This window comes from Salvelinus fontinalis, chromosome 7, assembly GCF_029448725.1.
Source record: "Salvelinus fontinalis isolate EN_2023a chromosome 7, ASM2944872v1, whole genome shotgun sequence".
Classification (NCBI taxonomy): Eukaryota; Metazoa; Chordata; class Actinopteri; order Salmoniformes; family Salmonidae; genus Salvelinus; species Salvelinus fontinalis.
This window is the reverse complement of record NC_074671.1, coordinates 12586471-12602066: the sequence shown is the minus strand read 5'-3', so window position 1 is coordinate 12602066 and position 15596 is coordinate 12586471. Positions and strand designations below refer to the sequence as shown.

The 15596-nt window shown below is 45.0% G+C and overlaps 1 protein-coding gene across 1 annotated transcript in view; it reads left to right on the top strand.

Moving 5' to 3' along the window:
* The window catches only part of LOC129858897 (catenin delta-2-like), a 522672-nt gene that overhangs the window by 441549 nt on the left and 65527 nt on the right, over nt 1–15596 (top strand). The window contains exons 14-15 of the mRNA XM_055928130.1: nt 2211–2423; nt 2940–3090. Coding sequence (XP_055784105.1) covers nt 2211–2423; nt 2940–3090 — 364 coding nt within the window. The remainder of the gene's footprint in view (nt 1–2210; nt 2424–2939; nt 3091–15596) is intronic.

Sequence of the window (15596 nt, the reverse complement as noted above, 5' to 3'; positions counted from 1 at the left end):
TTGCACACTCTTGGCATTCTCTCAACCAGCTTCACCTGGAATGCTTTTCCAACAGTGTTGAAGGAGTTCCCACATATGCTGAGCAGTTGTTGGCTGCTTTTCCTTCACTCTGCGGTCCAACTCACCCCAAACCATCTCATTTGGGTTGAAGTCGGGGGATTGTGGAGGCCAGGTCATCTGATGCAGCACTCCATCACTCACCTTCATGGTCAAATAGCCCTTACACGGCCTGGAGGTGTGTTGGGTCATTGTCCTGTTGAAAAACAAATGATAGTCCCACTAAGTGCAAACCAGATGGGATGGCATATCGCTGCAGAATGCTGTGGTATCCATGCTGGTTAAGTGTGCCTTGGATTCTAAAGAAACCACTGACAGTGTCACCAGCAAAGCACCTCCACACCATCACACCTCCTCCACCATGCTTCACGGTGGGAGCCACGATGCGGAGATCATCCGTTCACCTACTCTGCATGTTTCTTGGCCCATGCAAGTCTCTTCTTCTTATTGGTGTCCTTTAGTAGTGGTTTCTTTGCAACAATTCGACCATGAAGGCTTGATTCACACAGTCTCTGAACAGTTGATGTTGAGATGTGTCTGTTACTTGAACTCTGTGAAGCATTTATTTGGCTTCAATCTGAGGTGCAGTTAACTCTAATGAACTTATCCTCTGCAGCAGAAGTAACTCTGGGTCTTCCTTTCCTGTGGCGGTCCTCATGAGAGCCAGTTTCATCATATCCTCTGCAGCAGAAGTAACTCTGGGTCTTCCTTTCCTGTGGCGGTCCTCATGAGAGCCAGTTTCATCATATCATCTGCATCAGAAGTAACTCTGGGTCTTCCTTTCCTGTGGCGGTCCTCATGAGAGCCAGTTTCATCAGAGCTCTTGATGGTTTTGCGACTGCTGTTGAAGAAACTGGACTGTCGTTTCTCTTTGCTTATTTGAGGTGTTCTTGCCATAATATGGACTTGGTCATTTGCCAAATAGGGATATCATCTGTACACCAACACTACCTTGTCACAACACAGCTGATTGGCTCAAACGCATTAAGAAGGAAAGAAATTCCACAAATGAACTTTTAACAAGGCACACATGGTGCTGGTTGAGAGAAACCAAGAATGTGCAAAGCTGTCATCAAGGCAAAGGGTGGCTACTTTGAAGAATCTAAAATCTAAAACATATTTGGATTTGTTTAACACTTTTTTGGTTACTACATGATTCCATGTGTTATTTCATAGTTTTGATGTCTTTACTATTATTCTACAATGTATAAAATAGTAAAGTAAACAAAAACCCTTGAATGAGTAGGTGTGTCCAAACTTTTGACTGGGACTGTATATACAATTATATATACTGTATATATATATTTTTTTTTATATATTTCCCTTTATTATTTTCTCCTAACCCTACCACCCCTCCCCCAACTGGAGTAAACTAATAAACATTAACACTTGGCCTTCTACTTCCAGCTTAAACATACTATATACATTTTACAGACACAGTATATTTTACAATAGTTATCTTTTGTTCGTTTTTTTGTCCCATCCTTAAGCTCCACTCAACCCCTCCCATCTATCTCTGAACACCATCCAGTTTTCATTTCTATTTGCTATATGTTTTATCAAACTTTTCTTTCCTCCAACACACTCCAATCACTACTGCTGCTTAACAATTCACTCAGATGCCTTCCCAAGAACCAATTGTCTGTTCTTCACAAGAAATGAAGGCTTTATCCCAACAGTTCAACTCTTATTCACTCTACAGTAGTTGTAAACAGTGAAAAACACAAAATGTCTCCAAAAAGTTTTCACCATTTTCAGAAATATTAGGGCGTATTCTCTTTCCTGCTTCAGTTGTATTTCTGTTTTGAAGATCTTCTATCATAAGACCTCTCGGGGGATGATAATCTATAGAACAAGCATCCTGCCTGTAGAGCCTCCACTTGTGAAGATGTAGGGAACTATGGCAGAATTCTGCTGAAAACATAAAGGGCACCTCTTTGATTGTTTGATCAAAGAGAAAAGTTGTCTATCTATAGCATATAGAGTCAGAGTCTGTTGCTAGGATGGTGTGCTGCCTACAGAAGTGGGAAACATATACATTGCTTATGAACGCCGCTGAAATAGCTGTGGAGAAAGAATACTTTACGGGATGTACATCATGGTATGATTCTTGACCCTATCTTTATCTCCCTTTTTCTATCATCATCCTTCCTTTTTCCTTACCCCCACAACCTCTCTCCCCTCTCCTCCAGTGGGACGGTGTAGGTCCTCTCCCAGACTCAGCTGACCCTCCTAAAGGAGTCCAGATGTTATGGCACCCGTCCATAGTGAAGCCCTACCTCACCCTGCTGTCAGAGTGCTCCAACTCTGATACACTGGAGGGGGCGGCTGGAGCGCTGCAGAACCTGGCTGCAGGCACCTGGAAGGTATGGTGCTCCATTAGTCTGTTTCCTGTTCTCTTTACAGGGGGGAGTCAGTCTAACTCTTCCCCCTCTCTCTCCAGTGGTGCATCAGTCTAACTCTTCCCCCTCTCTCTCCAGTGGTGCATCAGTCTAAGTGTTCCCCCTCTCTCTCCATTGGTGCATCAGTCTAAGTGTTCCCCCTCTCTCTCCAGTGGTGCATCAGTCTAACTATTCCCCCTCTCTCTCCAGTGGTGCATCAGTCTAACTCTTCCCCCTCTCTCTCCAGTGGTGCATCAGTCGAACTCCTCCCCCTCTCTCTTCTGTGGTCCGTCAGTCTAACTCCTCCCCCTCTCTCATCTCTCTCCAGTGGTCCGTCAGTCTAACTCCTCCCCCTCTCTCATCTCTCTCCAGTGGTCCATCAGCCTAACTCTTCCCAACTCTCATCTCTCTCCAGTGGTCCATCAGCCTAACTCTTCCCGACTCTCATCTCTCTCCAGTGGTCCATCAGCCTAACTCTTCCCGACTCTCATCTCTCTCCAGTGGTCAGTGTATATCCGGGCAGCAGTGCGTAAGGAGAAGGGTCTTCCTATCCTGGTGGAGTTGTTGAGGATAGACAATGACCGTGTGGTGTGTGCCGTGGCCACCGCGCTCAGGAATATGGCCCTGGACGTCAGAAACAAAGAACTGATAGGTAAGACACACACACACACACACACACACACACACACACTTCACAGTGCAGCAGCTTTGGCCACCTCTGGGTTGTCAGTGTATCTGAGTGACTACAGTAGAGGATTCTTCAGTGGTGGCTGTAAATGAAACAGATCAAAGGAGTCAGATAGACTTTGAAACACAGACTGATGGTGAATGTGAAGCACACGGCTAATGGCGGTCTGCTAGTCCCATTGTACAGGCCTCACAAGTCAACCTCAGCACTGAGAGACGGAGCTCAGCCTCTCAATTACACTGTCTTTGTGTGTTTGGGATTTTCTGTGTGTGTGTGTGTGTGTGCTGCATACGTGCTTTTTCAGTGACAGCCCATTGATCTCTCTCTTAACATCTGGGCTTCCCGGTGTGCTATCTGGTGTCCATGGTAACCCCCCCTCCCCATTGTCTCAGCTGGTTGTCTTCCAGAGCCCCTGGGATTTCTCAACCAAGGCTGGTGATTGGCCAGGAACACCCATTGTTACTTAGCTAGAAATTCCAATGGTTGCTATTGCTAAGCCGGGCATTCTGATAGTTGCTATGCTTGGTATTATGTTGGTGACTATGGTTGGCATTCTGATAGTTGCTATGCTTGGTATTCTGTTGGTGACTATGGTTGGCATTCTGATAGTTGCTATCCTTGGTAGTCTGTTGGTGACTATGGTTGGCATTCTGATAGTTGCTATGCTTGGTATTATGTTGGTGACTATGGTTGGCATTCTGATAGTTGCTATGCTTGGTATTCTGTTGGTAACTATGGTTGGCATTCTGATAGCTGCTATGCTTGGTATTCTGTTGGTGACTATGGTTGGCATTCTGATAGTTGCTATGCTTGGTAGTCTGTTGGTGACTATGGTTGGCATTCTGATAGCTGCTATGCTTGGTAGTCTGTTGGTAACTATGGTTGGCATTCTGATAGCTGCTATGCTTGGTATTCTGTTGGTGACTATGGTTGGCAGTCTGATAGTTGCTATGCTTGGTATTCTGTTGGTGACTATGGTTGGCATTCTCATAGTTGCTATGCTTGGTAGTCTGTTGGTGACTATGGTTGGCATTCTGCTAGTTGCTATGCTTGGTAGTCTGTTGGTGACTATGGTTGGCATTCTGATATTTGCTATGCTTGGTATTCTGTTCGTGACTATGGTTGGCAGTCTGATAGTTGCTATGCTTGGTATTCTGTTGGTGACTATGGTTGGCATTCTGATAGTTGCTATGCTTGGTATTCTGTTGGTGACTATGGTTGGCATTCTGATAGTTGCTATGCTTGGTATTCTGTTGGTGACTATGGTTGGCATTCTGCTAGTTGCTATGCTTGGTAGTCTGTTGATGACTATGGTTGGCATTCTGATAGTTGCTATGCTTGGTATTCTGTTGGTGACTATGGTTGGCATTCTGCTAGTTGCTATGCTTGGTAGTCTGTTGGTGACTATGGTTGGCATTCTGATCGTTGCTATGCTTGGTATTATGTTGGTGACTATGGTTGGCATTCTGATAGTTGCTATGCTTGGTAGTCTGTTGGTGACTATGGTTGGCATTTTGATAGTTGCTATGCCTGGTAGTCTGTTGGTGACAATGGTTGGCATTCTGATAGTTGCTATGCTTGGTATTCTGTTGGTGACTATGGTTGGCATTCTGATAGTTGCTATGCTTGGTATTCTGTTGGTGACTATGGTTGGCATTCTGATAGTTGTTATGCTTGGTATTCTGTTGGTGACTATGGTTGGCAGTCTGATAGCTGCTATGCTTGGTATTATGTTGGTGACTATGGTTGGCATTCTGATAGTTGTTATGCTTGGTATTCTGTTGGTGACTATGGTTGGCAGTCTGATAGTTGCTATGCTTGGTATTCTGTTGGTGACTATGGTTGGCATTCTGATAGTTGTTATGCTTGGTATTCTGTTGGTGACTATGGTTGGCATTCTGATAGTTGCTATGCTTGGTATTCTGTTGGTGACTATGGTTGGCATTCTGATAGTTGCTATGCTTGGTATTCTGTTGGTGACTATGGTTGGCAGTCTGATAGTTGCTATGCTTGGTATTCTGTTCGTGACTATGGTTGGCATTCTGCTAGTTGCTATGCTTGGTAGTCTGTTGATGACTATGGTTGGCATTCTGATAGTTGCTATGCTTGGTATTCTGTTGGTGACTATGGTTGGCATTCTGCTAGTTGCTATGCTTGGTAGTCTGTTGGTGACTATGGTTGGCATTCTGATCGTTGCTATGCTTGGTATTATGTTGGTGACTATGGTTGGCATTCTGATAGTTGCTATGCTTGGTAGTCTGTTGGTGACTATGGTTGGCATTTTGATAGTTGCTATGCCTGGTAGTCTGTTGGTGACAATGGTTGGCATTCTGATAGTTGCTATGCTTGGTATTCTGTTGGTGACTATGGTTGGCATTCTGATAGTTGCTATCCTTGGTAGTCTGTTTTTAATTATGGTTGGCATTCTGATAGTTGCTATGCTTGGTAGTCTGTTGGTGACTATGGTTGGCATTCTGCTAGTTGCTGCGCTTGGTATTCTGTTGGTGACTATGGTTGGCATTCTGATAGTTGCTATGCTTGGTATTCTGTTGGTAACTATAGTTGGCATTCTGATAGTTGCTATGCTTGGTATTCTGTTGGTAACTATGGTTGGCATTCTGATAGTTGCTATGCTTGGTATTCTGTTGGTGACTATGGTTGGCATTCTGATAGTTGCTATGCTTGGTATTCTGTTGGTGACTATGGTTGGCATTCTGATAGCTGCTATGCTTGGTATTCTGTTGGTGACTATGGTTGGCATTCTGATAGCTGCTATGCTTGGTATTCTGTTGGTGACTATGGTTGGCATTCTGATAGTTGCTATGCTTGGTATTCTGTTGGTAACTATGGTTGGCATTCTGATAGTTGCTATGCTTGGTATTCTGTTGGTGACTATGGTTGGCATTCTGATAGTTGTTATGCTTGGTATTCTGTTGGTGACTATGGTTGGCAGTCTGATAGCTGCTATGCTTGGTATTCTGTTGGTGACTATGGTTGGCAGTCTGATAGCTGCTATGCTTGGTATTCTGTTGGTGACTATGGTTGGCATTCTGATAGTTGCTATGCTTGGTATTCTGTTGGTGACTATGGTTGGCATTCTGATAGTTGCTATGCTTGGTATTCTGTTGGTGACTATGGTTGGCATCTCCTTTTCCCCACTAACTTCAGAGTTGTGGTTAAGTCCGGTGTTATCCGCGCTAAATGGGTGTGTCATTGGGAATTGCAGTGCTGTTGTTGTGGTTAAGCATTGATAGAGCAGTAGTGATTTTAGATTAACACTGTTTAACACACATTTTTATTCTCACAGCCATGGGAGTACTGTCCTCGCTTATCATTATCAGGAAGGATGATGAAGAGAGGAAAGTAAGAGAGGGTAAGAGGAGAGAGAAGAGAGAAGGAGAAAGAGGAGAGAGAGGAGAGAGAAAGAAAGAGAGAGAAAGAGAGAAAGAGAGAGAAAGAGAGAAAGAGAGAGAAAGAGAGAGAAATAGAGAGATGAAAGAGAGAGGAGAGAAAGAGAAAGGAGAGAGAAATGAGAGAGGAGAGAGGAGAGAGAAAAGGGGCGAGAGAGAAAGAGAGAGAGGAGAGAGAAAGAGAGGAGAGAGAAAGAGAGAGAAGGAGAGGAGAGAGAAAGAGAGAGAGAAGGAGAGAGAAAGAGAGAGAAGGAGAGAGAAAGAGAGAGAAGGAGAGAGAGGGGAGAGAGAAAGAGAGAGAGGGGAGAGAGAAAGAGAGAGATGAAAGAGAGAGGAGAGAAAGAGAGGAGAGAGAAATGAGAGACGAGAGAGAAAGAGAGAGCGAGGAGAGGGAAAAGGGGGGAGAGAGAAAGAGAGAGATGAAAGAGAGAGGAGAGAGAAAGAGAGGAGAGAGAAGGAGAGAGAAAGAGAGAGAAGAGAGAATGAGAGCAGAGAGGAGAGAGAAAGAGAGAGAGGAGAGAAAGAGAGACCAGAGAGAAATAAAGAGAGGAGAGAGAAAGGGCGGAAGAGAAAAAGAGAGAGAGGAGAGAGAAAGAGAGAGGAGAGAAAGAGAGAAATGAGAGACGAGAGAGAGAGGAGAGAGAAAGAGAGAGAAGGAGAGAGGAGAGCGGAGAGAGGAGAGAAAGAGAGCAGAGAGAGGAAAGGGAGAGAGAAGGAGAGAGGAGAGAGAAAGAGAGAAAGAGAGAGAGGAGAGAGAGAGAAAGAGAGAGAAGGAGAAAGGAGGGAGAATGAGAGAGAGGAGAGAGAAAGAGAGAGAAACAGAGAGAGAAGGAGAGAGGTGATATAGCTGAAACAGTGTTTATTCAGTTCTATGTCATATGTTCATTGTCACACAACATTATTCAACTTTTCTGTTATGTTTTCTCACACTTATCTGTGAGAGAGAGAGAGAGAGAGACGGAGGCTCTCTCTCTCTCTCTCTCTCTCTCTCTCTCTCTCTCTCTCTCTGCGGAAACGCAGGGTTGCTGCGGAAACGCAGGGAGGGTGCTGTAGGCGACCATTAATTACAGGAACCTGAGTCTACAGAGGAATCAGAGTCCGCAGGGCACACACACACTGAGAGTGCAGAGGAGTCAGAGTCCGCAGGGCGCACGCACACACACACACACTAAGAGAGTGCAGAGGAATCAGCGTCCGCAGGGCACAGCCTGACTCACAACACACACACGCCATCACACACTTATAAACATTTTTGCATGCATAAAATACCAAGGTGTGCCAAAGAGAAAGTAACTCTGGGGTAAAGAGTGTAATCATCTGGTAGCTTTAACCATACACTCATTTCTTTACTCCTGCTCTTCTCTCTATGGAATAAGTCATGTGTAAGTGTACGTCACATTCCATTTACTCGCTACATTTCCTTTCTGGCAGTCCTGCCTGCTTCCTCTCCCCTATCAGCTTGAAGGGCTGTTAGCAGTCTTGTGTACAGGATGAGACGGTGAGTATATAAATGATCATTGTAAGGTGTACTTATGGAGGTGCCAGAGACGGTTTACATTAACGAGATTGGTCAACCGTGTTTACTTAGAACTTTTCAAATGTATTCAGGTATATTCTGTCAGAGGTAGGCATTACTACTGGTGAAGTCATCTGGAATATTCTGAGCAACTGACCCCCATTATATGACCACTAACAACACCGTCACTTTTCCAGACAGGTATTCCAGAAAAAAGGGAAAAAGATGGCGATCTAGTGGATCTGTCTTCCATGCAACCTCCTGTCCTTAATGTGTGATCTAGTGGATCTGTCCTCCATGCAACCTCCTGTCTTTAATGTGTGATCTAGTGGATCTGTCCTCCATGCAAACCCCTGTCTTTAATGTGTGATCTAGTGGATCTGTCCTCCATGCAACCCCATGTCTTTAATGTGTGATCTAGTGGATCTGTCCTCCATGCAACCCCATGTCTTTAATGTGTGATCTAGTGGATCTGTCTTCCATGCAACCTCATGTCTTTAATGTGTGATCTAGTGGATCTGTCTTCCATGCAACCTCCTGTCCTTAATGTGTGATCTAGTGGATCTGTCCTCCATGCAACCTCCTGTCTTTAATGTGTGATCTAGTGGATCTGTCCTCCATGCAAACCCCTGTCTTTAATGTGTGATCTAGTGGATCTGTCCTCCATGCAACCCCATGTCTTTAATGTGTGATCTAGTGGATCTGTCTTCCATGCAACCTCATGTCTTTAATGTGTGATCTAGTGGATCTGTCCTCCATGCAACCTCCTGTCTTTAATTGTGATCTAGTGGATCTGTCCTCCATGCAACCTCCTGTCTTTAATGTGTGATCTAGTGGATCTGTCCTCCATGCAACCCCCTGTCTTTAATTGTGATCTAGTGGATCTGTCCTCCATGCAACCTCCTGTCTTTAATGTGTGATCTAGTGGATCTGTCCTCCATGCAACCCCCTGTCTTTAATGTGTGATCTAGTGGATCTGTCCTCCATGCAACCTCCTGTCTTTAATGTGTGATCTAGTGGATCTGTCCTCCATGCAACCTCCTGTCTTTAATGTGTGATCTAGTGGATCTGTCCTCCATGCAACCCCCTGTCTTTAATGTGTGATCTAGTGGATCTGTCCTCCATGCAACCTCCTGTCTTTAATGTGTGATCTAGTGGATCTGTCCTCCATGCAACCTCCTGTCTTTAATGTGTGATCTAGTGGATCTGTCCTCCATGCAACCCCATGTCTTTAATGTGTGATCTAGTGGATCTGTCTTCCATGCAACCTCCTGTCTTTAATTGTGATCTAGTGGATCTGTCCTCCATGCAACCCCATGTCTTTAACGTGTGATCTAGTGGATTTGTCCTCCATGCAACCTCCTGTCTTTAATGTGTGATCTAGTGGATCTGTCCTCCATGCAACCTCCTGTCTTTAATGTGTGATCTAGTGGATCTGTCCTCCATGCAACCCCATGTCTTTAATGTGTGATCTAGTGGATCTGTCTTCCATGCAACCTCCTGTCTTTAATTGTGATCTAGTGGATCTGTCCTCCATGCAACCCCATGTCTTTAACGTGTGATCTAGTGGATCTGTCCTCCATGCAACCTCCTGTCTTTAATGTGTGATCTAGTGGATCTGTCCTCCATGCAAACTCCTGTCTTTAATGTGTGATCTAGTGGATCTGTCCTCCATGCAACCTCATGTCTTTAATGTGTGGTCTAGTGGATCTGTCCTCCATGCAATCCCCTGTCTTTAATGTGTGATCTAGTGGATCTGTCCTCCATGCAACCTCATGTCTTTAATGTGTGATCTAGTGGATCTGTCTTCCATGCAACCCCCTGTCCTTAATGTGTGATCTAGTGGATCTGTCCTCCATGCAACCTCATGTCTTTAATGTGTGATCTAGTGGATCTGTCTTCCATGCAACCCCCTGTCCTTAATGTGTGATCTAGTGGATCTGTCCTCCATGCAACCCCATGTCTTTAATGTGTGATCTAGTGGATCTGTCCTCCATGCAACCCCATGTCTTTAATGTGTGTATATATGTTTGTGAGTGTGCTTCTCTCTTCTGTCACCCAGCCACATCAAAGCTAGCCTCAGAGAGCAAGATGTTACAGGTGTGAAATCCTGCATTCACTGAAACTACTATCTCTAATAGGTAGAGTAGCAACATGGCCCTTTCCAATTTACCTTCATTTTTCTAACCTCTTTTTCTAACCGCTTTTTAAAAAAAACTTTTTTTTCAATGTCCGTTTCTCCTAAAGAAGGAGAATTTCCCACATTGCTGGCCATTTACTTTGGAGAGGGGTGATTTCTGGTGGTGTATTTAGCTGGCCAATGGTCATCTTTCACAGAGTGACATTTGCATACCTGAGGCACTGACATCATTCATAATAGGTCCATTCTGAACTGTATGAGTCTATACTTAAATATCATTAGGTTCCCTATTGCTGGGTCCTATATTGAGTTGACTTACCTGATTTCTTGTGATCTGGTGCCCCCTGTGGCTGGTGAGGCATACAGCACTTAAGTCAGTTAAGAACAAATTCTTATTTACAATGACGGCCTACTTCAGACAACACTGGGCCAATTGCGCGCCGCCCAATCACGGCCGGATGTGATACAGCCTGGATTTGAACCATGAACTATTGTGATTTCTCTTGCACTGAGATGCAGGGCCTTAGACCACTGCGCCACTCAGGAGACGCGCCTAAAGAGACAACCAGGTTCAGCCATTGGCAAGGAAAGTCCAAGGCCCTGTTTGAGTTGTGTGAAAATACTTCCTTCTTGTAGTCTTTCCCCTCTCTGCACTCTCTCTTCTCCCTTTTCCCCCTCTCCCTCTCTCTCCTTCCTCTGTTACAGTTATCATTGATGATCATACATGATTGCTCAGGTGAAAGTAAAGGTCTTCAGCTAACAGAGAAACTGTTTATGTATTGTGCATAGAGATTCCACTGGGGCAATTACAGTCAATTTCCTTTCAATAACACTCTCTATTCTCTGTCAGTAAACAATCAAATAACACACACACACACGCACACAGAGAGACACACACATACACAGAGACACACATAAAAGCACAGACATATATACACACACACACACTAATTGTTGAGTCTAATTGCCATACTTTAAATCAAATCACTCATTATTGACTTGATTAAGTATTTTCTTCTGTTGGAGACAGGAAACAGGATGTAATCAGAGACTAGAGAATGAGTCTTACCACTGTGGCACGTGTGTGTGTGTGTGTGTGTGTGTGTGTGTGTGTGTGTGTGTGTGTGTGTGTGTGTGTGTGTGTGTGTGTGTGTGTGTGTGTGTGTGTGTGTGTGTGTGTGTGTGTGTGTGTGTGTGTGTGTACGTGCGATCACCAGGTGTGGTGTCAACACTGACTGTTAGATGTAATCTTGGTTGAGTCTGCAGAGTGAAGCAGCAGCAGTTGAATGAAATCTTTTCCGATTGCATTCTTTTCATCATACTGTTACACGTCCTGATTATCTAAAACCATCCCTGCAGTCATACGCATGAACACACACACACACACACACACACACACAGGGATATTTATTGTTTTGCTAATGCTCTGCCCAACAGGAGCTCATTTTAGTGTCAATGTAATACATGTCTCTCCCACTGTCCCTCCTGTCCCACTGTCCCTCCTGTCCTTCCTGTCCCAATGTCCCTCCTGTTCCTTCCTGTCCCTTCTGTCCCACTGTCCCTCCTGTCCCACTGTCCCTCCTGTCCCACTGTCCCTCCTGTCCCTCATGTCCCTCATGTCCCTCATGTCCCTCATGTCCCTCATGTCCCTCCTGTCCCTCCTGTCCCTCCTGTCCCTTCTGTCCCTTCTGTCCCACTGTCCCTCCTGTCCCACTGTCCCTCCTGTCCCACTGTCCCACTGTCCTTCCTGTCCCACTGTCCTTCCTGTCCCTCCTGTTGCAACTGTCCCCACTGTCCCACTGTCCTCCTGTCCCACTGTCCCTACTGTCCCCACTGTTCCACTCTCCTTCCTGTCCCTCCTGTTGCAACTGTCCCCACTGTCCCTCCTATACTCCTGTCCCCACTGTCCCTACTGTTCCCACTGTCCCTCTTGTCCCACTGTCCAACCTTCCCACTGTCCCTCCTGTCTCTCCTGTCCCTCTTGTCCCACTGTCCAACTGTCACACTGTATATCTTGTCCCACTTTCAAACTGTATATCCTGTCCCAATGTTGCTCCTGTCCCTCCTGTTCCACTATCTCTACTGTCCCTACTGTCCCACTCTCATTTCTGTCCCTCCTGTCCTCATGTCCCTCCTGTCCCTACTGTCCCCACTGTCTCACATGTCCCACTTGTCCCTCTTGTCTCTCCTGTCTCTCCTGTCCCACTGTCCAACTGTCCCTCCTGTCCCTCCTGTCCCTCCTGTCCCTCCTGACCATCCTGTCCCTCCTGTCCCTCCTGTCTCTCCTGTCCCTCCTGTCCCTCCTGTCCCTCCTGTCCCTCCTGTCCCTCTTGTCCCTCTTGTCCCTCTTGTCCCACCTGACCCTCCTGACCCTCCTGACCCTCCTGACCCTCCTGTCCCTCCTGTCCCTCCTGTCCCTCCTGACCCTCTTGTCCCTCTTGTCTCTCCTGTCGCTCCTGTCCCACTGTCCTCATGTCGCTCCTGACCATCCTGTCCCTCCTGACCATCCTGTCCCTCCTGTCTCTCCTGTCCCACTGTCCTCATGTTGCTCCTGACCATCCTGTCCCTCCTGACCCTCCTGTCTCTCCTGTCCCTCCTGTCTCTCCTGTCCCACTGTCCTCATGTTGCTCCTGACCATCCTGTCCCTCCTGACCATCCTGTCCCTCCTGACCATCCTGTCCCTCCTGACCATCCTGTCCCTCCTGACCCTCCTGTCCCACCAAGGAGATTTCAGATGAGACAGCTAGTTTGAGGATCTATGCGACTCGGTACCTTGTGAACACAGCAGGAGGTTTCAGGCTGTTACAGCTGCAGACGTGGACCATTTGGAGTCAAACATCTCCTGTCTCTGTTCTGGTCTTTGATAGGATTACTAATGAATGACTCTGGCTCTTATGTCATCTGATGACCTGATGAAGTATTCCTTATATGTCATTCTACCACAGCATTGTGTTTGTCTTTATAACGGTATCCTCACTGGGTCAGCTGCTTTGTTTCACCATCAGAAAGAGAACCAGTGAACTGAGTGATTAATAGCAGACAAGGTTGGGGTCAATCCAAATCTCATTTGGAATTCCAATTCAATTATTGAATTCCTTCTTGAACTGGAGAATTTACATTGTTGAAATTTGAATTGAATTCAATCTTCAAGTTATGGAATTGGAATTGAATTGTAAAAGCATTTAATCCTTGGAATTTAATTGAATTGGATTTCAATGTTTCCCAGTTAATGGAATTAATGCACTTAGTATCAAAAATGACGGCAAAGTATGTTTTAAATCATTTCAACTATTTCATATTATTTCCAGTATACACTGATTGTACAAAACATTTTTTTTAAACAGCTCTTTCTATGACATAGACTGACCAGGTGAATCCAGGTGGAAGCTATGATCCCTTATTGATGTTAATTGTTAAATCCACTTCAATCCACTTCAGTGTAGATGAAGGAGAGGAGACAGGTTCACCAATATTGAATAAACTGCCTTAATTTTGCTGGACCCAAGGAAAAGTAGCTGCTGCCTTGGCAGCATCTAATGTGGATCCATAACAAATACAAATACCAACAAAAATAAGGATTTTTAAGCCTTGAGACAATTGAGAAATGGATTGTGTATATATACCATTCAGAGGGTGAATGTGCAAGGGAAAATGTAAGTGCCTTTGAACGGGGTATGGTAGTAGGTGCCAAGCACACTGGTTTCTGTCAAGAACTGCAACGCTGCTGGGTTTTTCACGCTCAACAGTTTCCTGTGTGTATCAAGAATGGTCAACCACCCACAGGACATCCAGCCAACTTGAGACAACTGTGGGAAGCAATGGAGTCAACATGGACCAGCATCCCTGTGAAATGCTTGCGACACCTTATAGAGTCCATAACCTGATGAATTGAGGCTATTCTGAGAGCTCAGGGCGAGGATCTCCTTCCAGCGATACATCAGGGACTGTAACATACTCTGTTTCACGGAATCATGGCTCCCTTCGGATATACTGTCACCGTCCATACAGCCAGCTGGGTTCTCAGTACATCGCGCAGACAGGATTAAAGAACTATCCGGAAGAAGAAAGCCAGAGGTGTATGTTTCATGATTAACTACTCATGGTGTGATTGTGACAACTCAAAGGAACTCAAGTTGTTGTGTTCACCCAACATAGAATACCTCACAATCAAATGGTGACTGTATTACCTCCCAAGAGAATTCTCTTTGATTATAGACACATCCATGTATATTCCCCCTCAAGCTTAAACCACGATGGCCCTCAAGGAACTACACTGGACTTTGTGCAAACTGTAAACCACACAACCTGAAGCTGCATTTATTGTATACCATGCATATCCCATACATACGACTAATAAAACTCTCCTTTCTCTACTCTCCTCTGGCTCCCCCAGGATAAAGAGCTTTAGTTGATCTTAGTATTGTCTTCTCAGTGAAGATAGTCCATTCAGTTTCTCTCTATAGCCTGTCACAACCAGATAACACTTCACCAATTAACTTACCACTCGTTGCTAATAATAATGCTTAGAAAACTGTGTGTATTCCTTCATGTTGTGAATGATTGGGGTGTGTTGAGGGTTTTTAACCCGTTTGAATGACACAGCAGGAATTTCACCATCCCAGATTAAAATGTATTACTATAATCCATACAGAACGTTAAGGACAGAGAGGAGTTGGCAGCACGGGGACGATGGTTGTTGTGAATTGCAATGATAACCATGTGTGAAAATCTACATTATATTGTAGTCCTGTCCTGCTGAGAGTTAAGGTATATTCTCTGGGTTCTAGTCCTGTCCTGCTGAGAGTTAAGGTATATTCTCTGGGTTCTAGTCCTGTCCTGCTGAGAGTTAAGGTATATTCTCTGGGTTCTAGTCCTGTCCTGCTGAGAGTTAAGGTATATTATCTGGGTTCTAGTCCTGTCCTGCTGAGAGTTAAGGTATATTATCTGGGTTCTAGCCCTGTCCTGCTGAGAGTTAAGGTATATTATCTGGGTTCTAGTCCTGCTGAGAGTTAAAGTATATTATCTGGGTTCTAGCCCTGTCCTGCTGAGAGTTTAGGTATATTCTCTGGGTTCTAGTCCTGTCCTGCTGAGAGTTAAGGTATATTCTCTGGGTTCTAGTCCTGTCCTGCTGAGAGTTAAGGTATATTCTCTGGGTTCTAGTCCTGTCCTGCTGAGAGTTAAGGTGTATTATCTGGGTTCTAGTCCTGTCCTGCTGAGAGTTAAAGTATATTATCTGGGTTCTAGTCCTGCTGAGAGTTAAAGTATATTATCTGGGTTCTAGTCCTGCTGAGAGTTAAGGTATATTATCTGGGTTCTAGCCCTGTCCTGCTGAGAGTTTAGGTATATTATCTTGGTTCTAGTCCTGTCCTGCTGAGAGTTTAGGTATATTATCTGGGTTCTAGCC